General features: G+C 39.8%; 1 protein-coding gene across 1 annotated transcript; it reads left to right on the forward strand.

Moving 5' to 3' along the window:
- Positions 1-481: 481 nt before the first annotated feature.
- Positions 482-26,856, forward strand: rpa1 (replication protein A1). The gene is made up of 17 exons (XM_072392235.1): positions 482-651; positions 1,035-1,082; positions 2,234-2,312; positions 3,524-3,632; positions 3,770-3,858; positions 3,933-4,007; positions 5,138-5,252; positions 5,820-5,922; positions 6,054-6,122; positions 6,454-6,646; positions 8,018-8,154; positions 9,016-9,164; positions 15,642-15,771; positions 20,668-20,844; positions 21,430-21,537; positions 21,880-21,966; positions 26,170-26,856. Exons 1-17 carry the CDS (start codon positions 622-624, stop codon positions 26,272-26,274), a joined length of 1,803 nt encoding a protein of 600 aa, XP_072248336.1. The 5' UTR covers positions 482-621; the 3' UTR covers positions 26,275-26,856.

The raw sequence follows: 26,856 nt of genomic DNA on the forward strand, positions 1-26,856 counted from the left end.
CATTTGTCTCAATGCTTCTCACACAAAGCTGAAAAAAAAGAAATAAAAAAAATCAAACTGGGTGACCTGTAGCAAGAAGTAACTGCTCAAAAGGAGCTTTTTTTGTTTGTTGCTAAACAGTTTAAATTCGAATTCCTGCATTTTACACATCAGACTGAATCATAAACATACCTTATGATTCTCCTTATTCTTTAAAAAAGGGCTCCTTCCAACTAATCACGTAACATTTGGTCCGATTAATGTCATGAACGTGTTTAATTTTGTCATTCTTTCAGAAGCAGTACCACTATTCCCCCAGTTTTACATATGCCTTTGAACGCATCGTGGATGCGCTTGACGTCAATTATGATTTGGCGCTGAGAAACAAGCGACTGGTTTCTGGTCAGTTTCATCGTGCACACGAGGTCGGTAGAGTTACAGTGCCAACAGATTGTAAACTGACGTCAGATCTGTGAACGGAAACGGAAATTCGCAGCACGTTCAACGTTTGGCGCGCGCGTTGTACCAACCTTTGGCGCCACACACATAATTTACACTGTCTGCGGTGGCTGTATTTGCTCATTTGTCTTGCAGATATTTTAGCAAATTGTGATTTTGTAGCTAAACTGCTTTTTCGGAGCCATGACGAAACTCTCAGAGGGCGCAATAGAGGTAAGGTTTAATTTTTGTATCAAAAACTACGAAGCTGAAATGTAATTTTAAAACTAAAACATGCTGACATTTGATATTACTGTGCGCATTATCCGTCTTTTACTTTAGCTGGACTAGCCAGCAAGAAAACATTTCTTCTACTGTTTTTCTTTTTTCATCCACAAACACTCAAAACGCAGCCGTTAGTCAATCCAAACTTAACGCAATTTTGTTTGTTTGTAAGAGTTTTGTTTGTAACTGACAGTATCATTGTCCAGAATCGATGTTGGTGTCTACACAGACTACAGAGGAGCAAGTTAGCTTTGGGAAAATCTTTTCGGTTTTCAAATGAAATGTGTGAACTATTGCTTCACTAAAGGAACCCAAAATGTTTGTGTTCACAGGCACTTGCAAACGGCACCGGTGTCAACGACGCAGCGCTTCAGTTAGTGGTGAGTACGTTGACAGAAAAATGATACCTTTCTTTGTTTGACTTGAACTTATCATAACGTTTTCCTGGTTGGTAAAGAATTAAGACCAAAAAAACATTCATATTCATTCATGCATCCTTGTTTTCTTATACATAAGATAGTTGAAACCAAAACCATTAAGTTAGACTAAAGCTGGCTGAATTTTACTCCCCAATGTGTAAAAAGTCCCCTAAATGGCATTTTACTAAACATGTTAAGTCATTACTGGTCGATAAATATTTAGTTTTTTAGCTAATCATTTGTTCAGTTCAGCTCAAATGTAGATGTAGTAAATTACCTTCAAAAGATCCCTCATTAAAGGGGAACTCTGGTATTTTTAAACCTAGACCTTATTTCTGGCATAAAATATGTTTATCTGCTCACCAAGAACAGTTTGGTGAAAGTCTGCGTCCTTAGGAAGATATTTAGATTCCTCGATATCCATATAACAGAGTGAACGGGGCTTCGACGATGCAGCCTCTAAATAAGGCATTATCTGTCTTTATTTCACCAATACTTTAAGACAAATGAATGAATGCGTACTATTGCACTGTTAGCTCATAGCTGCTGTGTTGTTGTTGTTATTGGCGGCTATCTGGGCTTACAGAGGGCTTTCTACACACTCGAAATGCGCTGCTGCAGCACAGCTTATTTACTCTGTGCTCTGTGACAGTCGTCTAACATCACACGTAGTTTGCTACTGATAGTTTTGTGCAACATGGTAGGATATTTATCAGATTTTGACGATGTGGACGACAACTTTGAGTATGATGGACTTCCTTACCGGAGTGAATGAGCTGTGCTGCAGCGGCAGGCGTCAATGTCATCCCAGTAGACGAGTGTGTAGAAAGCCCTCGATAAGCCCCTGATAGCCGCCAATAACAACAACAACACAGCAGCTTTGAGCTAACAGTGCAAACTGCTCTTGGTGAATAGAGGGACGTATTTCATGCCAGAAATGAGGTCTTGGTTTAAAAAATACTGGAGTTCCCCTTTAATGACTTGGGTCAAACCACTGACTTTGGGAAGTGTTTAAGTTTAACTGATGTTTTCACAGGATGCAGTTGTACAAACGATAAGACATCTTTATTTCTGATTCTATTGAACCCTGTCAATTATATGTCACATTATAGAACATTCGCAAGATTGATGGAGGAAACGGGCCATCTCGGTTTCGGGTGATGATGAGTGATGGACGGCACACTCTGTCCTGTAAGTTTTTATTCATTCTCCTTGTGTTTTACATAAGCATCATGAGCGTGCTGCTAAAATGTTGACTCTAGCGATTCTCAGGAATTGCATGTTCATTAATAAACCTGATATTTTAACACTGTTTCCTATACAATGGTCTTACATAAATGTAGTGCAAGTGTGTGTGGATATATTTTTAATTTATGAAACGATATCGACTTGATTGTGAAAACTTCAGGTGGACGGCTGTATGATGAAGTGAAGTGGGTTGTCCACTTATCAGACTATTTCTTCTGTGTCATCAGTGTGAATGGGTTAATGTGACTCATCATGTAAAGAACGCTGAGGAGTCAAATACTAAAATGACTAGAAATGGAGTTTATTTACATTTTTGTAAAGATCAATGTGATTGACACTAAATGTGAGGAAATTACAGGTTTTTATTGGCTTTAGTGTTTTTAATTATCATTGAATCTAGGATTGGTTAAAGGGGAACTCTGGTATTTTTAAACCTAGACCTTATTTCTGGCATGAAATACGTTTATCTACTCGCAGAGAATAGTTTGGCGAAAGTCTTCTTCATAAGAACGTGTTGTATAAAAGGTTGATTGCATATAGGTCTCTAATTAGCCAACAGTCCTGTATCAAGAGTAGATTTTCTTAAAGCAAAAGTTTGAGTACAGCAACCTTAAAAGCCTATGTTACATAGCCTGTCGACAAAGATAAGATGCTGATATCCCAAATGGAATAGTTAATTACGGAAAAGCCCTTTGAAGAGTCTGGCTGGGATAGGGTCTAAAATACAAGTTATTAGATAAAATGAGGTTATGGATGTCAGCTCGGAGAATTTGGCGGCTCAAAAGCAGTCTAAACATTAATGAAGTTCCACTGACGCTTTTAAAGTTGCTGTTCTTGATGATATATCAGCAACATTAGTGGCAAGGATGTAATAAAATTATTTAACTCTTTTTAGACAAGTTTGAATTATTTTCTTTTCAACCCTTCTTGAAGTCTGCTTTGAATCAAACCAAGAAACCTGCCTCTTATGACTGATTTCTTTCTTTATCAGAGGGGTAACATTGTTCAGTGGTTGTGCATATTGAAACTGTATCTCTTTAAATCAGTATGATGATCATTCATCAAGTCACTGAGTGGCAGAAACTTGGAAAAGAAAGACCTAATATTCAGCAAACTGTTCTTAATTTTTCACATGTTTCCGTGCACATTTGCAGCTTTCATGCTCTCTACCCAGCTGAACTGCATGGCTGAAGAAAACAAACTGGTCCCAAACTGCATCTGCATTCTCAAGAGACATGTGACCAATATATTGAAGGATGGGAGGTATGGAGTGTTTTGTACATTTCTTTACTTTCAAGACTGTGTTTGGAGATGCACGTTTACATATTTGGAGCCATCTTTGGAAAGGTACATATGGAATTGATGCAAAAGTTATTGGACTGTGTTCCGTCTCATTTCAGGCGAGTGGTAATCATTTTGGAAATTGATGTCATCAAACCTGCTGAAGAGGTTGCTGGTAGAATAGGAGACCCTACACCTTACACCGAGGGTAAGATTCCAAAAGGCTTATCATTGATAGTTTAGCAGTTGTCACAATGGGCTAATATGAAGTGCTCCTCACAGGGCAGAGTAAAGGTCCACAGCCAGCTCCAGTCCCTGAAAACAGACCTCCGCTGCAGCCACAAAATAAAAATGAAGGTAAGTGCAAGCTTTTACGTAAACTTTGAAATTTAGAATTCCCATGTTGTGAGAGATAATTCCATGTATTTGATAAATGACCACCAGATGGCAGCATTTTTCTGTTGCTGTAGTCATTTGGGTGACCCACAGCTTCCAGGACACAAATGATTTTGATTGCCGCATTTAAAGAAATTAAGAAAACGTTATTTTTAGCTTCTTCAAGCCTTTCTCAAGAGTTTGTTTGTTTTGACGCTTGAAATTCTCCCTAATCACACGTTTGGGCAGTATTTGGTGCTTGGCGTCATGAACAGCTACGTACCAGGTTTGATGCAGAGCCTTCTCTGTCTATGTATGACACCTGTTTGTCAGGAGAGTGTGGTGTAGCTCATTCAATAAATCTTTTCACTTTTTAAACTGTCAGGTATTTATGCCAGAGATGAGTAGAGGATCACAGTGTTGCAGATAACTGGCACCGGGAAAGATTTGCAATACAGCTGTCGGAGAGGTTTTGGTGTCTGCTTGTGTGTGTCATAGCAGGTATTCATCCCCCTAATCTGCAACGTGGGAATTGAGGTTATGGCAACCATCCTCCTCATCATAACAGTCATTGTTCATTTCTCTGTGTGTGCCGCTTGATCTTGGGGCTTAATTACCAGAAGTGCAGTGGTTGGCAAAGTGGCAGGACTTAAGTGGACACTTTGAACTCTAATCCTCCGCGTGAGATGCACACAAATCAAATATGCAGTCCTTGTTCAAACAGAAAATTTCAAAGTCAGGCAGCGCCGCTCTCTAGGGGAAGAGCAGCTCCAGTTTGTTATAGAATTTCACACTCTGCCCTCATTCTGTGAGACGTGAATCATTTTTCTCACCAAAATGCTGGATCACACATCTCCAGTGCCTTTGACTGACAACAGTTTTGTCTCCTGTTCAAGTTTCTCCAGTCTCTCAAGTCAGCAGTGATAAATTTACTTAAAGTTGATGTGTTTTTCTTGTTGCAAAGTGAGATAATTACTGTGATCAAGCAGTTGCAATCCAAAGAAATTGGATTTTGGTAATTTGCTTCTGATGAATAATATATGTGCCTCTCTTATGACTCTTCTCCATCATTGCTCTTGGATCATTTATTTTTCGTTTTGTTCTTCTAACAGGGAACAGAGGTTTCAACAAAGACTTTGGGAGGAAGGCTCCGTCTGCTACGCCCATTACTCCAGGGGGCACCTCCAAAGTTGTACCCATTGCCAGCCTCAACCCCTACCAATCCAAGTGAGTGTGTTTGTCCAATACTGGGAAATGTCAAGAGTCTCTTATTATCAATACATTACTGTGCACAACAATGTAAATAAATGGATTACCACAAGTGTAAATTGTAGTCTTGAAACAAAAAGGATTTGTATAAATTACATAAACAAGTACTAAAAGTTTCAGTAATATTTTAATTGTTTTTCTGACCCCAAGAATATAGTATTGGTAAGGCTCTGCTGGTAATTGTGAATTTCACCCAGAGGATGAATAAATTATCCATCCATCTAAAAGTAAATTGCCAAAAACACAGGTGTTACTGATAACATCACTAATGAGGACATATGCCTGTGCAGGGTAAATGTTTTTAGCTAAACCTGTGCTTTTCATTCCTAGTTGTTTATCAAAATGAGAAGAGTCGAGTAAACAATGCAGGTTTAGGTTTGTCTCTAAACATTCTGAAGGACCACCAGGGGGCAGACTATTAATGGCATGAGTTAGTTAATGAATGACTTATTAACATGCATATATGGCCTTAACGTTCCAAGATCTTCTATAAACATCGAGCACTGACCTGTCACTGTCTAACAGGTGGACGATCCGTGCCCGTATAACCAACAAGAGTAGCATTCGCACTTGGAGCAACTCTCGGGGGGATGGCAAACTCTTCTCCATGGAGATTGTAGATGAGAGTGTAAGTGTAGTCCTACTATTTATTTATTCTCTTTTGTTTTCGTAAATCAAACTCAAACATCTCTTGCATTTGAAATTGTATTTTCTCTGGCCAGCCTTTTAGTATTAACTTAATTTTGCTTTTAATTACAGGGAGAGATTCGAGTGACTGGTTTCAACCAAGAGGTAGACAAATTCTACACTCTGATTGAGGTCGGCAAGGTGAGATTTTTCTCCAGATACTAATTCAGTTTGTTCTAATTACCTGCCAAAACCGTGTTTCAACGTGTTGTTTAAGACCGATTTGGCGGCACACTCTTCCATCAACAGCTGCCAGTACTTTGTGAGTTAAAACCACAGAGACTTTGAATGAGTCATCTGGCTGCAACATACCCGTACAATAAGCAGCTTATGATCATCTGCCAGCCTTTGTTGATTTCTCTCCCCCCCCGTCCCAGATGCTGTCTGAAGTCCTATCTAGTTTGCACTATTCACTCAGGTGAAATGCCCCGTAGATCTCTGATTAACCTGTGCTTCCATCTGTTTGAGCCAGGTCTACTACATCTCCAGGGGCTCTCTGAAGATTGCCAACAAGCAGTACACCTCAGTAAAGAATGATTATGAGATGACACTCAATGGAGAGTCCAGCATCATCCCCTGTGAAGACAGCTGTGATGTTCCTGTGGTGCAGTGCGATTTTGTCTCTATTGGCGATTTGGAGAACAGAGACAAAGATGCCATTATTGGTAAGGAACTGATCTGCTCCGCTCCAGGCATTTCTGAATCTTCATCAGAAGTTTTCATTTGTACTAGTGTTTCCCTATTGCTTGGCTCAGTTTTACTCGACACTCTAGTGAGGATGCAGTGACACACAATTTCCCCCTTTTGTGTGTGTAGAGGGGTTATTGCTGTGAGTGAGTTTACTCCAGGCTTTCAGAGCAGAAGGGATCTTTAGGGAGTAATTGTAACACCTGTGAGACCCAGCATTGTCGGTGAAGAAGAAGAAACTCTAAATCCATACTTCATCATTCTTGCACATAAGATACATTCCTTATGCACAGATTTTGTAATTCATGAACTGGTAGTTGTGTGTGTGGATCATGCTGCTGTCATGCTCACACATGTGGCTTCTCATTCAGCAAGCAGGGGTCAGTGGTGTTGCAAAACACAGGTCAGTTTATTGATAACTTATTTGCCCTTCATAATATTCTGTGCTCCAAAGCACAGGAAACCTTTTATTCTGTCTTCCATAATTCCCGATGTAGAAGTACACATGGTGTTTGTTTGATGCTGTGAAGCCTAAACACAGTTTAATTACCTTACACACTGTGTTGCAAACAGCACAAACCACGTAACCAACGCTCAGCTCAGCTCAGCTTCCCAAGTATCAAACACTAAGCTATTATAAACTGTGTGCATGGTTTGTTGCAAAGGCTCGAGTTGGATATGCTGGGAGGTTGAGATAATTGCAGTGCACAAGCGGAGATAAAAGTTGAATTATTATACTAATGACTGTAATGGCCTGCATTGCAGATTGACTTTACACCCTATGGCAGAGCTAATGAGAAAACAAGAATCTGCTGTCACTAGATAAATTAAATGATAGTAAGGTGTGATCTTGTAATTCTTTAAATGAAGACAGCTGCTGTTTAAGTATTCATCTCCCGTATACCAGTCAACTTAATTTCTTTCTTTGTTTAATGTTAAATGCAATCAAGTCTCCATTGAGTGGGGATTGACATGAAAAGATGAGTGATTTGATGATGCTGCTCTTGCACATCCTCTGTTTGCTTTTGCCAACATGAGCAGTCTGAGACGGCATATGCTGCACAAAGTCCATTTACAGGTTCCAATCCTATGGGTTTGAGAGCCTGGAACACTAGCCTGTAACCTACAATCACATGTTTGTAAAAAGGATAAAACTGTTTCTGAATGTGTGCAATTCAAATTAAAAGCATAAATTTGATAAAAAGAAGAGCGCTTTACATGATGAGCAAACCGAACAATTCCTGTCTTTTTGAAAAACAATCCAGATACCTGCATCAGTGTGGTTCTGGACAGATTAATAAATCTGGATTCGACTGCTGTGCATAACAAGGATTTGTTTATCATTACAGATGTTATTGGAGTGTGCAAGACTGTTGATGAAGTGACCCGCTTCACTACCAAGGCCAACCGTGACGTAACTAAGAGAACACTAAATCTGATGGACATGTCTGGGAAGCTGGTGGCTGTTACGCTGTGGGGAGAGGAAGTGAGTAAAGACCTAAGATAAAGACTGAAGTGTCTAATGGAGCAGTGGGATTGTGTCTGGAGCTTTTTATGGATATTTAGTTAATACCATGAAGCTTAAGCTCACCAGACTCACCCATTATTTGATTTATGATCTTTTACCTGGGTCATTTACATTTAACGACTGATGCCAGATTAAGGGTAGAGCACACATTGAAGGTGAGCACTATGACGTGAGTTTGCTTTGATACACTAGAGTGCAGCAAATGATGCATTTAGTCTTCCTATCTTCAGTTTTCTTGTGAGAATTATATCAGCCAGAAGGTTGTTGTCTGCATTTGGTTGTCACACGTCAACAACTGGAGAGCTAAATGCAAACTGCACAATATCCTGTCAAGTAAGTGAAATCCCTCAGTAGATTTTTTTTTATTTTTTTTACTTCTGGCTCAGGGGGGCTGTGATGAGTTCACCACCATTTTCCTTCCTTCTAAAAGGAGCGCCGTGTTCCCTTTTTGTTGGTTTGACAGTACCCCATTTCCAATGGGACTTGATGAAATATCACAAGATGTATAGTTTCTAAAGAACAATGGCAATACCAAATGGCAAAGTGTTGAGATATTGTCCCTTATGTATGAAGGCTTCACACCACACTCCCTTCTCCATCCTAGTTTCTTCTCACCTGCCACATTCGGGTTATGAAAGTAAAAAGTATCAAAAGTTTCTTAAATTACTTTTGGAGGAAAAATAACCATCTTCATTTAGTCTTTTCCCTTCATAGATAAGTGACAAATGTGATCAAGTGCTTTGCTGTAGATGGTTGATCTTAATCGGTGAAAGAAATAAGTGTAGTTTTAATGGCATTTTTTTCTTTGCATTTTTGCAGGCAGAAAAGTTTGATGGCTCTGGACAGCCCATTGTAGCCATTAAGGGTGCAAAGCTCTCTGACTTTGGAGGCCGGTCGCTTTCTGTGTCCTTCGGCAGCACCCTGATGATCAACCCGGATATCCCCGAGGCATATAAGCTCCGAGGGTGGTAAGTGAGCATCGACAATATAGTCTGGAAAATTGCTCATATAGTATAGCCTTCTTTTACAAAGTGCCGTATATAGTGGTGTTTAACATGGTATAAAGGGCATATTTATATATTTTTTTTCACCCACTTGACTTTAGCTTATTCTATGCATGCAGTACTGTTGAAATCATGAGAGCTCATAAGGTTTGTACGACAGGCTTCCACTGCCTAAATTGTGAGTGCATGCTCTGATTCTCATGATCAAGATTAGCCTTCCCCATTAGCTACAATGTGGGGGGTGCTTCAGATAAGCCTTACATATAAATGGAAATCATACTTAATCTGTGGAAATGCGTTTGTTTTTTGTTTTTTTTTTGTATTTTTTTTTCACTCTTAATCGTCTTTCCTACTGAAATGAAATCCAGACTAATTTCAGTGTGATTATGTTGATTGTAGCATTTCTGTTCCCCCAGTGTGTGTTGTGCTGTTTTGTCTTCACTTGAACACATAGGATTATGTAGAAGCTGGCAAAGATGCAAGTGTCTTGAAAAAGAGACTAGTTGTTCGTGTACATGCATTATTTATGCATTTCAGGCTAGTTGCATGAAGAGTAATACAGCCAAAGAGTTATGGGATTATTCCTTCAGGTTTTTCTTTTGTATGTTGCTGTGTAAGAATGAGGCTGAATCTCTTGTTCTTTTTGGCCTCATGTGCCGGTTGCTCCATTTTTAATTATATAGATGATAGATAATAAATAGATGAATTTCTCCTCTCATGGGTCGGGTGAGGGGGCTGTCATTTTTCATTTGCTTAGAGATAGAAAAAGGCTAAATTAAGACCCAGAGTCTCATGCTTTCATCTACCTGCATACCATTAAGTCCCTGTTGCACACATTTTATTCACTCATTGTGTTTTCTGTGGTTTAATGACACAGTTGTTTTCCACTTGGAGTCACTTCTCACTTGGACAGCCAGAGATAATGAACCTTAAATCTTTATGTTGGTTTACTCCACTGCAGAAGAAAGGTTGTGTCATGGGGATCCTCTATGGACAGTGGGTTCCTGCAGGGTTGCAGGCATCCACTAATGAACAGTTTAAAAGGCATAGATCGGAGGCCAGACCTGACTCATTACTCTCAATTCAAGTCGGTCTTTGTGCGAGTCACGACCAAAACAAGATGTAGCGTTTCTGAGGGCTGTAGCATGGTGGTGGGAAGGCTGGAGAAAATGTCCTCTTTTGTTGTCTATCTGTGTGTATGTATAGAAATGATGTAATATGAAGCAGGGCCGGGACCTTAACGAGTTAATTAAGATTAATTAATTACAAAAAATTAACGTGTTATAAAAAAAAGTAACGCATTTTAATCGTACTTATTTTTTGCACCGCGGAATGTTTCTCACTGGATGAGTTTCAGGCATACCGATTATACTGGAGCACCAACTAACGTTCATGACTTCAGACAACAACAAACCACAGTGAACAATAGTCAAACGTGAACGAAGAAGCTGATGAGACCGCTTTGGTTGGCCCCGTGGGTGGGGAATTTCATTTTAAAAAACAGACGGATGGGGTGGTCGGTAGCGTAGTTGTTGGTTGTGCAGGCGCCCCCTGCATAGAGGCTACAGTCCTCGCTGCAGTCAGGCCCGGTTCGAATCCCGTATCGGACAGCCTTTTACTGCATATCATTCCCCCTCTTTCTGTTTTCTGTCTCTATTCATCTGTCCTGTCCATTAAAAGGCATTTAAAAAAAAAAAGCACGGTTGGTTAAGTACCACCTTGACAAAAAAAAACAATGTTTTGCTTAAGCTTATGTATTCAGTCATTATTCAATGGTATACTAAAATCCATGTGAATAAAAATTGCTTCTCACTGTTCTCAGGTCAAATATTTATATGCAATTAAAATGCGATTAATTTCGATTAATTAATTACAAAGCCTCTAATTGATTAGATTAACTTTTTTTTAATGGAGTCTCGGCCCTAATATGAATATTAGATATAAAAGTTGGACAGAAAAGGAACCCAACTGCACAGCCATGGCTGCTGAAACATCACTGCTTTACTCCTGCAGAGGCATTTTAATTTGATTGTGTTTTGGTGCAGACCTTTGGGACTCCCTGAAATGAATAGTCTGTCCTTGGTGGGCTGTCGTCTCAAACTCAAGTATTTGTGGTGCTGCTCAGCTCTTACAAGCATGCTCCTATGAAAGGCTGAGTAGTAGCCCTTTAATGCCTCACTAATTAATCTTGCAGGAAATAAATGGTCTCTAATATCCTTTAATAACAATGCAGTGCTGTGTATAAATGATCTCGACCTTTGGTTCATTTAGGGTACACACAAATGTATGTCTCTCACATCTTTCTGCGATGACTTCACAAAAGCTGTTAACTGCATGAAGTCTATGCGTTAATCGAACTGCAGATGCAGTTGTCCATTAGGTGGCAACGGCACATTTAGGGATGGTTGTGCTGCCTTTTTCCGTACTGCCAGACAAGGCAATCCCTTCTTTTTAGTCTTTGTCAGGTTTGTTTTCAGTCCTTGATGCCATCAACCGCACACTCACCATTATCTTATTTAGTCACAAGTACAAGCTGACATTTTCTCTTGCTTTTCATCACTCGAGGTACATGGTTAGGGCAGTAATTATGTCAGTCCAAAAGCAAACAAATGTGTTTTACCCAAATATTGCACAGTGGCCTATTGGTTCTAACAAAAGAGCAAAGAGAATAATTACCAGCTAAATTAGGTGACTTTCATCAGTAAAAGTCCCACTGAATGATTTGAAATGCTATTTGACTACAGTGAAGAATTCTCCCATTGATGAGTACTCAAAGGAAGCTTTCTGTCACCACTATCAGAGTATATTTTTAGCTGTGACTGAGAGAAAAGCTTTAATTTAATTGGTGTTCTGCTGTATCCAGCTCAGTTAACTGACAAAACATTAAACCTCTTTTTTAATTTTGTAGTTTTTTATGCAAGATACTTTCACTGCTGTTGACTATTATTTAATTTAATGTGTGGATTTTATGCATTTCTGTGTGTGACGGTAAACAACATATTTGTGCTTTAGTCTCTTGGTTGGACAGAAGAAACATTTTGAATGCTGTAGGTTCTGTTCTGGACAATTTGTAAAGGACATTTCACTATTTTCTGATGATTTTGATTAACTCATTCGCAAATTGATGATAAAATTATAGTAAGCCGATTAATTTAATGGGACTTTCAAAGTAGTGCCAGTAAAATGGATCTTACCCATTGGGTCATAATCATCGGACCTCCTGAGGTGTCCCGTGGCGTCTGCCACTGGGACATTGGCAGTCGATCCTGTGGATGCTGCAGACTGGGGTATGGAGCCTTCATTGGTTAGGCAGATGCTGTAGATAAGCAGTCTGATTGGGACCTGGGGCATTTGAAGGCCAGTTCATTACATTTAGGTCCTTTTGATGTTCCTTGAGCAATTTCGGAGTAGTTCTTGAAGTGGAGTGGCACACACTGTTCTGCTTTGGGAGACTACAGCTGTCAGGGTGTAGCATTGCTATGATGTGGTGTGTTTGGTCTTTAAAGGCATTCTGTTTTTACTTTGTTATTGTTGTAAACAGTCTTTCAAGCTTTGTGCTGCATTTGGTGTACATCAGAAATCAAAAGCTAGGACCCAGAAATGAAATCACATAATATATTTTTTTACTGAACTACAGACCAGGAATTTAAGCCTCTTGAATGTTTCGCCCCTTGTCGCAGTTAGTTAAAAAAATTCAGTTGCCATTTCATTCAGTATGACTGTGGGGAATTATGAGACAGACATGCATAAACTGGCCTTTATGCATTACTGACCTTGTATGGCACTGTTGCACTTATGAGGACCAAAGCTGGGTCCCAATGAGGCAGAATGTAATTTTAGTGGTCCGGATTCGGGTTCAAGGTGGGATTTAATGTTCTGGTTCGGCATAATTTGGTGGCGACTGGATTCAGATGCACGTGCTTCAGGCGTCAACAGTCTCGCTTTTCATTCACAAATGGAGTGATGTGTCACATTGCTGGGTAGAATTATGGGTCACCTGCTTCGCTTTGCCAGCATAGCTTGCAGTGGAGAATGGAGAACAGTTCATCTTTTTAAAGCAGCAGTGAAGCGCCAACCAATCATATCATGCGTCTGATCTCATGGCTTCCTCTTGCTACAATTTTAAGGATCGAAAGATGTCGAACAGAACCTTGGGTCCATGTGAATCCTGCCTAAAGGGTAAGTTTTGGTTAGATTGCACACAATAAATAAAGTCTGTGCAATGCTCTAATATAGAGTGTGAGCAGTTGTCTGCGCATATGAAAGAAAACTTTACAATCAGGATTTGGGCTATAATCAAGTAGTCTTTGACCTGCTGCTAAAATGTAGGTGCATGACACCTTGTGGAGCCTCTACCGGGACCTCCAAGGGCTGTTTTGGTAACAGGAGAGGGACCTACACATTGATATGTTCTGGTTGCCCTGGTTTGTCTTTTTGAATTATTATTATTATTGCAAATTGCAGCAAGTCTTGCATCTGACAGCACGTCATTCACTACAGATGAAGCGGCTAACAACATGTCACGCACAACATGGACTAATCGTGTTTGTGGTGTGTTTGTCACTCTCAGCTCAGGCATGCAAGTTGTAGCCTGGAGCTGAGAACACTGCTTACTGAGAGTTTTCTCTTCATCCCTTCATGCCTCATCCTCAGAAATGTCTTGGCTCTTGTACTGTCCTTGCTCAGTAACACAGTGACTGTGACATACCTGTCATACACATGCAGACCTCCAATCTTCAGGTAGTATGTCTCACTAACACCACTCCACTCTAAGCTGAAATCTGTCCTCTTTCAGTTGACTCTTGCACGTTTTCTGCCAAAAAGTGAACACTATCTCCTCTTCTCCGCATTCACAATTTTTCATCTAATTTTCATCTCTTTCTTGCACTCGAGTGTCTGTATGTTTCCATAATCAGTCTCGTCGAGCATTTTAGATGCTTTTTGGATATGTCAAATTGGATGTGAATAGCAGCCATATACGTAACACCATAAATAATTCTTCCTTTTTGATCACCTAAACCATATATTTTTCTGTCTTCTGAGATGTCAAATCATGGTAGAAAAAGGCATCCACATTATGTTATAGCTTTGTACCCTTTTGAAGGGGTACAGGCGCAATTGGAGAATATCGATGCAGGTATACTGGTGAGAAAATTGGTGCCGCCGGAAAGAATTGCTCACATTTGTCAGCAGAAGTGGGAAATCGGCAAGTCTTTGTGTTGCTCAGGTCACAGTCTGAATTGTTAATGGGGGGGATATTTTCAATTAGTCATGCCTCCAGGAACAAGGCATGCTGTTCCCATATTTACAATGCGACCTCCCCATTGTGTGGCACTCTGCCTTGTGGCAGATTAGTAAGGAGTAAGGAGAAATTATTTATTTCTCCTCAGCATTTTCATTAAACCACCCATTTTTCTCTCATGCCTTGGTTTTCCTCATCTTCACTTTGTCTTTCCCAAGTTACTGAGAACATTGGTTGAAAAAGGGTTTTTGATATCACCGCCATAGCCCTGGCCAGCTCATCTGGCCATTCTGCTGTTGATTCATTTCACAAGACTCAATTCTCTCAGATGAGCCATCTCTGAAAAACACAAACATATTTTCTGCTTGTGACAAGATAGCTTTTATTTATTTATTTTTCTCCCTCCTAAGTGGACAGTGTGTAGTTTGATAAAAGCCATTTGTACAATAGACTTTTGTACCTAATGCATTTGTTCTGGTTGCTGAAACGGATCGTGCTCCAGGTGCTAAGTTGGTCTATTGTGTCAAGTGGAGATATTGGATAGTGTTGATGAAAGTCAGATCAGCGTTTTCATTGGTGTATTGTTGTGAGGGGGTGGGGGGGTGTTTCAGTTTGCAACAATTCTCAGTTTATGTAATTACTGCCTCTCGTCAGGGCATTTTCTCATAACTGTATGTGGCAAAAATGAATGTATCTATGCCCTCTATAGCTGCAGGGGAACATAAAAAATCTTAAAATACGCATCGAGCAAGGCCATTTGAGGTTTTTTGTTTTTTTTTGGATTGAAAACTGTTGAGTATATTGTCAATATATAATCAAATGCATTGGCAAATGGCTACAGTTTGCCTTTTACATTAAGAAGCTGAACGGGTAGGCTGTAGGATTAGTCATAAGTTATAGCTATTTAGATAATGAAATGATTGTCTGTTATTTGAAGTCCTTTCCAAAGACGAAAGGGGGGAAAAAAGTTTCCTACTTATAAAGTGTGAGGATTTATTTATTTATTTTTTTAATTTTGTTATGGTCCTTTACGGTATTACACCCGATACTTTGGCTTAGTTGGACAAATTTAAGCAATATGATGCTCATGTCTAATTTACTGAACATTTATGTGCTAAAGAAATCTACTAAGAAAACAACCAACATTTGTGTAACTGTGTCAAATTAGAACGCTCTGATATTGACTTTATTTTATGTAGGTATGACCAGGAAGGCCATGCTATGGATGGACAGTCCCTGTCGGAGATGAAAGGTGGCAGTGGGGGAGGAAACACCAACTGGAAGACTCTGTCTGACGTTAAAACCGAGCATCTGGGACACGGAGACAAGGTACACACATCCACAGCTTTGTCTTGACACACTCAAACACTACCAATATGGTAACCCCAGATATATTGTTATTCAAGAATGACTCTTTGAAGATATTCAAGGACATGTTGAAAGTCCGCTGCTGAATCCCAAATAACAAATATGAAAGGGCTCACAGCCAAGCAGCATTTAGTTGAGTATTTTTAAAATTTTCTTAATCCAAACCACACACTGCAGGTCAGTGTAGTATTCTACACTCTAGTTTTGTCACCACCTCTGCTATGAAAAGGTTTTTTAGCTTACTGTCTGTATGATTAATCTTTATAATCAATAAATCATAAAATAACTGCACCATTAGCTGTGTTAGTACTTAAAATGTGCTCCCTCCAACATTCTTTTATCTCCCACAGCTCATTAATCCCTCTGCATTGTGGGTGTCCCCACAGAGTCCAGGTATATGTTCTTGGTGAAAGTCACATTTATCTCTGGTATTGATTATGAAGATTGCCTGTGCTCTATTATTTTCTCCCTATAATGAAATGTTGGCCCTCTGATAAGTAAAGTAATATGTTGTCTTTAATTCCCTCTTTTTTTCATTTATGCTGTTAAAAGAAATGGTGCTCACAGAAGTGTGAAAATTATCTGGAGCAGATGATGTGACCTGTGCAGAGATCTTAACTTGTGTAATTTAACATAATTTAACACCCACTGCACATTAGTAATCATCACAGTATAAAGACATTCCATCAAGGCATGGACAGTTAATAATGCAAGCAATTATGATGGGGCACAAGAACACTTTTGCACTTGCTGTAAAAGACCAGTTTAAGCCAGTGAAGGTGGGAATCTCTTAGCAATTTGGAACCTTGAAAAATACTTGAAAGTCTCCTATTTCTGGTAAAAGGAAAATGCTGGAAGGAGAGTACCTCAATTAAACTAGAGGAAGAGTTATCTTTAAACTTTAGTTAAGTTGTGAATGTGTTTGTTGAACGAGTATTTTGACATTGGTGTTCTATCATATGGCCCGAGGTTTTTTTTTCTTCTTTGTTTCAGTGCACTTAAAGTCACGCTCTGATTTAAAATAAATAAACAAATAATAAAAAAAATTGCTGATAAGTCCATACATATGATCATATGCCATAACATTATGACCACCTGCCTTATGTAGCGTGTGCTCTCCTCATCCTGCCAAAAGAGCTCTGACCAGTTTAGGCGTCGTCAAACATCTGGAGGTTCCTGGAGTGTCTTGTACTGTGACCTGAGCAAAAGATCCTTTGGCCCCTGTGAGTTGTGGGGAGGATCTCTGTGTATTGGGCTTGCTTCTCATGGATGCTGTCAGATTGATAACTGAATTATTTAGAGGTCAGGGGAACACCTTGTGCTTTTTAGCCCTTCCTAAGCTGTTGTTTCAAAGCTCAGTGCCGTCCCTCTTTGGAAAGCTGCTCGTTAGAGGAGTGGTGTTGCTATACTGTGTAGCTGTGGGGGGTGTCAAAGGGAAATCCATGTGGGTCCCGCTATAAAGGCATTAAATAGTTTGGGGATGTGGGTGGGCCATGTTGTTATTTTATTTTTTTTTTATCATTCTTGTTACTATCATTATCTGTTAAAGCTGCTGCCCCCGCAACCCGACCCGACCTAAGCGGTAGATGATGGATGGATTATTGTTATTATTTTGTATCTTCAGTCACTGGATGAAGAAAAGGTTTAGAGTCACACTCAAGCCATTTGAGTCCACAAGAGCTTTTTCTTTGGCAAACTTTTTGAAATTTGAAATTTTGAGGAGCACGCCAGTTTTTAGGGGATTAAAAACCAGTGTGACTTTAAGCTGTTATGTTATCTGGAGGCCTTTTTGGGTGAAATTCTTAGTTTTATCCATGTGATTTGAAGGCACTTGTCCTCTTCAGCGTGGCATGGGACTAGGCTGGATACTGACACAGAAGCTTCGATGAAGCTGTCCTCAAACTTTCCATACACAGGGGCATGGGGTCAGGCTTCATAAGACCCCATCAACCAAAGTTTGTTGCAATTAATTGTTGGTGTCATAAAGACTTTGTGTCACAACTTCAAGTCTCCACATTGCTCCTCTGCCCTTACTGACAATAAGTGGTCTCCTTCCTCTTGTTGGCTTGACACTGCTTTTGTAAGAGCCTTTGACAGAGACAAGAAACAAGCCCTCTTCTCCTCCTCCCATTGGTCAGTTACACTCTAATTAGAGGCATTTACTTGATTAGACCTCATGAAAAGACAGTGGAGGTTGACATCTGGATTTATTATTATTTTTTTCCATAAATCAAAATGATCATTAAGTAGTTTAGCCAGCAGTAGCGTTGAAGAAGGATTGTTGCATATTGTTACCTTTTATTCTTTTTATTCATCCAAAACAACACTGAGTATCAGTTGTCTTATTTGGACAGATCTAATACATGTCATGTATCAGTCCCACAGTCAGCACTTGGAGATGTGAGAGGATGTTCATCGTACTGTAGACATGTATGCTGTTTTTAAAAAAAATGTTTTTGTTTCTTTTTAAATGTATTTTTTATTTAATTGTATTCACATTATTAGTTGGCAAATTATAAGGAACGTTTTATGGCTTGTGATTTCACAGAATCCTGCAAATTTAACACTTACAATGTGAGAGATTTCTGCATAAGTTTCAGTGAAATACTTTAATAATGTCAAGTCAACTAAGGAAAGGAACTGATGCAGAATGCTGGAAGAATACACAGAAATGCTGCAGGACAATCAGATTTCCATCCTCTAGATTAGTCTCACGCTTTCACCTCTGTACAAGGTTACAGGCTCCCGCTGCTGCTGTGGCAGCATCTCTCAGTAACAGATTATATGCAGTCAGGTTTGACTGATATGAAGTTGCAGGTCCTGCCACGGGCTGGTCATTGTTGGCTTTGAGCGTTTACTCGACTGCGTTGTTGTGACGAATCCCATGAGGTGCAGGTGAAGCTACATGAGGAGAGGGACATGTTGCATCCTGTTGCTGTAGCAGCAGACGCCATCAAAATCAAGAAGTGACCCAGCTGAGTGAAGTGACCCCTGCTGCCACAAAAATCTGGAGGCCTGTGTTTCATTAGCTGCTTTTAAAAGTGCCAACTGTATCCATCAAGGCTTACTTCTGAAAATAAGGGACTTGGCGGTGCATTGTACATTCTGAGATCTACATCACTTTCTACGTCAAAAGTGGCACTTCATGGTGCTTTCATCTCGAACTTGTAAACTTAGAAACCTGTTCACAAATAGCCACAAACTGTAAAATGCATTTCATTACAGTTTTTCTTTGATGAAATAAATACACCTGCCATTTCTTTCTTGTTCCCTCACGTGTAGACATCAGGTATCAATCAGACAAATTTTTTTTAATTTTGCACCTGAAAGTACATTGGTACTACAGAGACAATGATGTACACCCCCCTCCCCTCTCCACTAACATATGTCTTGAGTGTAATGGAAGTGTTTTATTGACATTCAAACCCATGTCAAATTGATTCTGCATTAGTCACAGGTTTTTATTGGCTTGATATGACACTGATGTGAATAGACACCATTGTGCACACACTGATTTTCATCAAGGGCGCTGAGTCAGGGCTATATGAGTGTGTACAACTTACTTACTGGCCATAACATCTGACTCTGACAACATTTTGTGTACGAGAGTTTTTTTTTTATTTTTTTTTTTATAACTCTCTGCAAGACAGCTGGCAGCTCACTCACAGTCCTGCTGTGTGGAGCTGATGTCTACAGCTCTGTAAAAAGCAATAAACTTCCCCAATTACATTGCTTGTTTTTTAAAATTGTTATTCTGAAGGGAGAAATTAACACTTCAAACATCTTTTTGCCCAAAAAAGAACTCAGGGAATTTTCCAACTGTGAGATTGCACTCAAGGTGTCAGCGGAAACGTGGCTGTCCTGCACACCAATCCTCTTACAAGCTTGCGTCTGTAAATCATGACATTGTTTTCCACTGCAGCTTGCTTATGCTGCTGAATGTCGGTGCTAAGTAGGTGTGTAAAGAAGCACCGTGCCACTGGACTGTTTGATCTGCTGTGGCTGTCTGTTTGACATTTTGTCAAACTGTGCATCAGTTTGGGCGTGAAGAGTGCGTTTCCACTGCATAATGCTTGATGCAGGACCCTGTATCAGCTTGTTGGTGTTATTGCAGAGGGTAAATGTTTCTGCAAGGTGTGCTTTTTTTTTTTTATAATGCATCAGTCAGCTGTTTACATGTTTGTGAATTGCGGCATTTCAGGAGTGTTCCTGCTTTGACATTTTCATAAAATGGACAAGCACTTGTTCATGCAACAACAAGGCTTCTGTGTGTAACGGCAGTGTCTGATTGATTTTGGTGTAAAAACATCATTGGTCCTCTTTTTTACTTAGGCAGTCCCGCAGAGGTGGAAAATTGGAGAATTTTGTCAGCCAGATGTTGGGGTGCGACAAATATCTGCCTCAGTGCACAGCTGGTGTGACTTATCTGTTCATGTTGACATTTAATTTCTTTTCATTACAGCACATCCTGACCTTTTTGGATTTCTAAGCTTCTCTCTAAAATAGATTAATTCTGCTAATTTCTGTAATGCATCCTGGTGGCTGTTAACATACAGCAGGCTTTTAAAGTTTGCTTCCTCGTCACAAATGAAGCAGCACCTTCACAAGGTTGCATTTATCTCGGTAAATTCCTTTAGGTAGTTTAATCTTTGTGTCTGCTGTTTGAATGTTTGTTCCTGATTATGCTGAAACGCTGTGAAATTCTCCTGAAATGTTATCTTTAATGTAAATTTTGAGCAGACAACCAAAGGTCTTAAGAGCTGAAAGACTGCATCTGATTTAAAAAGAACATTTTTAGTGACATTTTTTGACACTGACCTTTTCTCGTGAATTTTGGGCTACTTCTCCTTTTTTTAGGCAGACTACTACACCTGCATAGCTACCATAGTATATCTGCGCAAGGAGAATTGCCTTTATCAAGCCTGCCCAAGCCAGGACTGCAACAAAAAAGTGGTTGACCAGCAGAATGGCATGTACCGCTGTGAGAAGTGTGATAAAGAGTTTCCCAACTTCAAGTACCGCCTCATCCTCTCAGTAAGTGACTCAGCACTGGTCTAAAGCCTCTGCCTTTATTTATTTTTTTTTCTTTCTGACTTGGCACTTATATTCACATTACACACCAGCATCTATGCCAATGCACACATTTTAAATGCCTGTTTTTGTGCTTCCACCTGAGTTGATTTATCTTCTCAGGCATCACATTTTGTTGGGTTAAGTCTTGCAGCTCTCCATACATTACCATCATTTCAAAGAAAAAGCAAGGATGGACAAAAATCCAAACCATTTTTCTTCACCTTGTGTGCGACAATTTATTTATTTTTTTTTATGACAAAAAATGTAGCCAGCAACTGAGCCACAGGAAGAAAATAAGCAGTCTTTATTGTTCACCGCTCACCAGGTGACGTACTGCGAGTTTGCTTCTAATCTGTGTATGTTTACATGTGATGTGTGCAGCGACTGCGTGTTTTGCCAGACTCACCGGCAGGATATAGGCTGACTACTAAATATATTATATGATTAGTGCTTTGTTAAAGCTGCATCCTACAGTTTATTCATCAACACTTCGAAACTCTTTGGCTTTCGATTTACTCACCCACCCCCCCACCCCGTGTTTGTCAGGCCAACATTGCAGATTATGGGGACAACCAGTGGGTGACTTGCTTCCAGGAGAGTGCAGAGGCAATCCTGGGCCAGAATGCAGCTTACCTGGGCCAGCTCAAGGACTCGGTGAAACTCCTTCAAGAATTTTATGTTTATGCATTTTTTTATTTATTTTTAAAATTTATTTTGAAGTTCACTCAGGAAGAGTGACCAAGGCAGGAGGTAACCTCCAGCTATGTTGTTGCCAAATATGCACACACATGTATTCAAATAACTAAATGCTAATAAGTCAGACAAAGGCGGAATTATTTTTATTCTGGGTTTACTTAATTAGCAATCATGGCAGTTGTTTTTTAGTATCTAGTGCCCAGACATGTTATTTTGCCCGAGTGTAGCAGAATAATTAATTAATTTTTTTTTTTAAATAAAAAATTAAAAATGTGATTCATGTGTGACATTTTAATTCAGAATGAATCTGCCTTCGATGAGATCTTCCAACAAGCCAACTTCAACACGTTTGTCTTCCGCAGCAGAGTGAAGCTGGAAACGTATAATGTAAGTAAAACAGAGTGGGGGGGGGGGGGGGATTAGCCTGAAGAAATGCAAATATACATACGTTTGTCACTGCCTGATGCTCATTTGATGGATCATACTGATATCATTTGTAAGGGGAAAAATATACAGCGTGCACATACGTGTTCTTTTAAATGTTCCATCTGTGTTTCTCCCCTTTGATCATTTTCACACTCATTAGGAAAACGACCTGTCTTTAATTTCCTTGTCAGATCCACTTCTAAAGGCTCTGTTTATCCAAGACTGCTGCTCATTTTTTCAGTTGCTTTGTGAGTGATGTGTTCGCAGCTTAGCTTCGGTCACTTTTTCCTGTAGGCCTCACAGATAGAGGTTTGTTTTGAGGGAAGCACATAAAAGAACTGATTGGGCTGGGACTTTGAGCAGGAAGTCTGGAGCCAAGCCAAAGGGAGCATCCGCCTCCAACACACAGAAGAGGCCACTGTGTCTATCACAGTCAGCTCGGCATCCTAACTGCCAATGGCACTGCTACAAGCATGTTCTGGACTCTGTCCCCACTCCCCATATTCCTTCTACAGAGACACCTGCAGCCCCTCTTTCAGCTTTTTTTTTTTCTTTTTCCTTTAAACTTTACAAACCAGTTTTTGTGCAATACACTCGCATGTTGCCATGTGTACAGTGTTGTAAAGACTTGATGTGGGTCAAAGAAAGTCCTCAACAGTTCAGGACCAGAATCCATCTTCTTCTGTCACATTGACACTTAAATTATGACATGTCCTCTCTTATGAGCTTTGTCAGAACATGTACTAATCTTTTTGATAGAGTGATGTTCATGAAGGGAGGAGTATGATTATACACTCAGGCCATATGCTTATTTGAGAAGGTCGAGTTTTTCAGTGGAGCTGATTTCTGTATCAAAAGTCTTTTTAGTCTCTGTTTTGGATAAAAGTTTAAAGCCAACCATTACATGGCTAATATCATATTTGGGTTTGGTACTTCCTCCCTGATGTGAGCATTATGAATTTTTTATTTTTTTTTTAAATCTGCAGTTTAATCCATGACAGCGAAAGTATTAAGTAGTGAAGTAGTCCCGATACTTGTTGTTCTTAGCACTGATGGCGTTCCTCACCAAGTGCCCAGGTTATGCATATATAAAGTTGTTGATGATTACATATGGATTTACCGTACCACATGAACAAGGCAGGATTTTGCATTTTTGGGGGGGCTTTTCAGTTTTATCTTACTCACATTTTGTCATATTTAGAAGTAAATCTGCTTCTGTCATGTGAAACTAAAACTAAACTAGTTTAGTTTACAAAGAATCTCAATTCCAATTTAAATGCTAAATGCTAAATACATCATTTATTATTTTTACTAATATTTGGCTTGATTTAGAATGACTGCCAATATCTCCATCTACTGGACATACAGTGAGGCAAAAAAGTATTTAGTCAGCCACCAATTATGCAAGTTCTCCCACTTAAAAAGATGAGAGGCCTGTAATTTTCATCATAGGTTTACCTCAACGATAAGAGACAAAATGATGGAAAAAAAAAAATAATAATCCAGAAAATCACATTGAAGGATTTTTTTTTTAAAGAACTTATTTGCAAATTATGGTGGAAAATAAGTATTTGGTCAATTACAAAAGTTCATCTCAATACTTTGTTATATACCCTTTTTTGGCAATGACAGAGGTCAAATGTTTTCTCTAAGTCTTCACAAGGTTTTCACACACTGTTGCTGGTATTTTGGCCCATTCCTCCATGCAGATCTCCTCTAGAGCAGTGATGTTTTGGGGCTTTCAACTCCTTCCACAGATTTTCTATGGGATTGAGATCTGGAGACTGGCTAGGCCACTCCAGGACCTTGAAATGCTTCTTACGAAGCCTCTCCTTCGTTGCCCTGGCGATGTGTTTGGGATCATTGTCATGCTGAAAGACCCAGCCACATTTCATGTTCAATGCCCTTGCTGATGGAAGGAGGTTTTCAAAATCTCACGATACGTGGCCCCATTCATTCTTTCCTTTGCACGGATCAGTCGTCCTGGTCCCCTTGCAGAAAAACAGCCCCAAAGCGTGATGTTTCCACCCCCATGCTTCACAGTAGGTAAGGTGTTCTTTGGATGTAACTCTGCATTCTTTCTCCTCCAAACACAAAGAGTTGAGTTTTTACCAAAACGTTCTAGTTTGGTTTCATCTGACCATATCACATTCTCCCAATCCTCTTCTGGATCGTCTCAATGCTCTCTAGCAAACTTCAGACGGGCCTGGACATGTATTGGCTTAAGCAGGGGGACACGTCTGGCACTGCAGGATTTGAGTCCCTGGCGGTGTAGTGTGTTACTGATGGTAGCCTTTGTTACTTTGGTCCCAGCTCTCTGCAGGTCATTCACGAGGTCGCCCCATGTGATTCTGGGATTTTTGTTCACCGTTCTTGTGATCATTTTGACCCCACAGGGTGAGATCTTGCGTGGAGCTCCAGATCGAGGGAGATTATCAGTGGTCTTGTATGTCTTCCATTTTCTAATAATTGCTCCCACAGTTGATTTCTTCACATCAAGCTGCTTACCTTTTGTAGATTCAGTTTTCCCAGCCTGATGCAGGTCTACAATTTTTGTTTCTGGTGTCCTTTGACTGCTCTTTGGTCTTGGCCATAGTGGAGTTTGGAGTGTGATTGTTTGAGGTTGTGGACAGGTGTCTTTTATACTGATAACGAGATCAAACCGGTGCCATTAGTAGAGGTAACGAGTGGAGGACAGAGGAGCCTCCTAAAGAAGAAGTTACAGGTCTGTGAGAGCCAGAAATCTTGCTTCTTTGTAGGTGACCAAATACTTATTTTGCTGAGGAATTTACCAATTAATTCATTAAAAATCCTTCAATCTCTCATCTTTTTAAGTGGGAGAACTTGCACAACTGGTGGCTGACTAAATCCTTTTCTGCCCCACTGTAAAGGCCTGTACAACACTGGTCCAAAGGTGGAGTGGATGTGTTTTTAGTTGAGCGCTGTGCACCTTTTTATTTTTCAGTTGGTATTCATAAACTCAGAAGCATACCGTATTTTTCGAACCATAAGGCGCACTTAAAATCCTTTAATTTTCTCAAAAATCGACAGTGCGTTTAAAATGCGGTGCGCCTAATGTACGAGTTAATTCTGGTTGTGCTTGCTGACCTCGAACCGATTTTATGTGGTACACGGGGCTCTAAAATCTGTCAACATGTTTTAGCACGGCCTTGGTAAGCTACGAAGCTGCACTGCTTGATGGAGCATTACGGCCACCGTAGTCACGAGCCTCGTGGAGTATTACGATCTGTGCTTCAACATAGAGGTGTGTGCATTCATTCATTCATTTTCTATACCCGCTGCCCCAAAAATGGCTCCTGTTAAGAGACATGCTTACGAAGCGGATTTCAAACTCAACGCTATCAGTCATGCAGTACAACAAGTGAGTTGAATAAAGTTTGACTTATCTGAGTTTTGTTTAATTTAATGCGCCTTATAACCTTTATGTATGAAAATAGACCCTTCAGCAGTCAATCACTGATATTGCAGCTTATAACCAGGTGCGCTTTATAGCCCGAAAAATACGGTATATATGTTCCATTTGACAATCATCGTATTCGGTCATAAATCGGATGGATTTCACTCTTTGTGTGATGAAATACGATTGAACAACTGTCTTAGTGATGCTTGGATTATGTCTTGTTTTTTGTGCCAGTGCAAAGGAAGATGGCTTACATTACACCCACTTCAGCAGCAGAGAGTTAATGGAGACAAATTGAGTGTAACCTGTTTAAACGCAGTGTTTAAAGGAGAGAAATGACCTCTCTGTGTCTACACAGCTGTGGAGGTGGCGCCAGCTTTTAAAAGCTAAATGTCAACACAGTTCAGATACTTGAATTGTCTCATATGGGAGAATGAAAGATGCTTGCATCATTCCTCGGTTGATAAGAAACTGCATATGAATATTTCATAATACTGAGTAATAAAAATCTCAAGCATTTATTTGTTCGGTTTGTATCTTATAGAATACAGTTTCAGCACTGGGGCAATATCACAACCACAAGCTCTTTATTGACTCATGCATTCACCTTTACCTATTCACACCAGTATTAAACCGGGGGAAGTGTGTCTTGTCTGGTGACTCTTGAACGTGGAAGTGAATAAAGTTAAACGGATGATACAAAACTGATTTTTCTCTTCTTTGTTTTTTTTTTTTTCTTGCAGGATGAATCCAGGATTAAGGCCACAGTGATGGAAGTGAAGCCTGTCGACCATAAAGACTATAGCAAGAGGCTGATCATGAACATAAGGAAACTGGCTGTCCAGTAAGAGCTTGTAAGGGTTGTGCTTCTGTTAGTCATCTTTAGTTCTTGTGCAGCCAACAAAAAGATCTAAATGTATTAGTTTTTTCCTAATGAAGCATGTGTTCTTTAGTTCTTTATTTCACTTTTGCTGAATGAGTGCTGAAATGACTCCTTCCTGTATGAAATAATGTCTGATGGGCTGTTAGTTTTCTTTATTGAACACAAAACCGTGTTCCTCTCTTCTTTTTGTTATTTGAGGAAGCAGAGTAGAGAGTGGGGTCAGTAAGCCATAATAGAAAGCCTCACCGTGTGTCTTAAGTCAGCCAGTATTTTGTGCATATGCTCTGGTCTTGTGGGGGAGGTGGCTGCCTTTAAGCAGAAAACCAGCATAGTTGCTAGCACTCTTCACCCTCTAACGCACTCTAAAAATGTCTGTGCTGGACCTGCACATCCCTGATAAGACCGTTTACTCTCCCACACTTTTTTTTTTTGCTTCATCTCTCACATACTTGCAAACATATGCACAGTGCAGTCCAAATGGGAAATGTGTTGTATTATATATAAGTAGACTAAGTGTCTTTGCCTTTCCTCTTTTGTGAATCTTGAA

This window comes from Leuresthes tenuis, unplaced genomic scaffold (assembly GCF_036924035.1).
Source record: "Leuresthes tenuis unplaced genomic scaffold, fLeuTen1.0.hap1 SCAF_9, whole genome shotgun sequence".
Classification (NCBI taxonomy): domain Eukaryota; kingdom Metazoa; phylum Chordata; class Actinopteri; order Atheriniformes; family Atherinopsidae; genus Leuresthes; species Leuresthes tenuis.

Coding starts and splice junctions, on each gene's coding strand:
- rpa1 (XM_072392235.1), top strand. CDS start 622: ATGACGAAACTCTCAGAGGGCGCAATAGAG. Junction 15,772..20,667: donor ATCTGGGACACGGAGACAAG/GTACACACATCC, acceptor TCCTTTTTTTAG/GCAGACTACTACACCTGCAT. Junction 20,845..21,429: donor AGTACCGCCTCATCCTCTCA/GTAAGTGACTCA, acceptor CGTGTTTGTCAG/GCCAACATTGCAGATTATGG.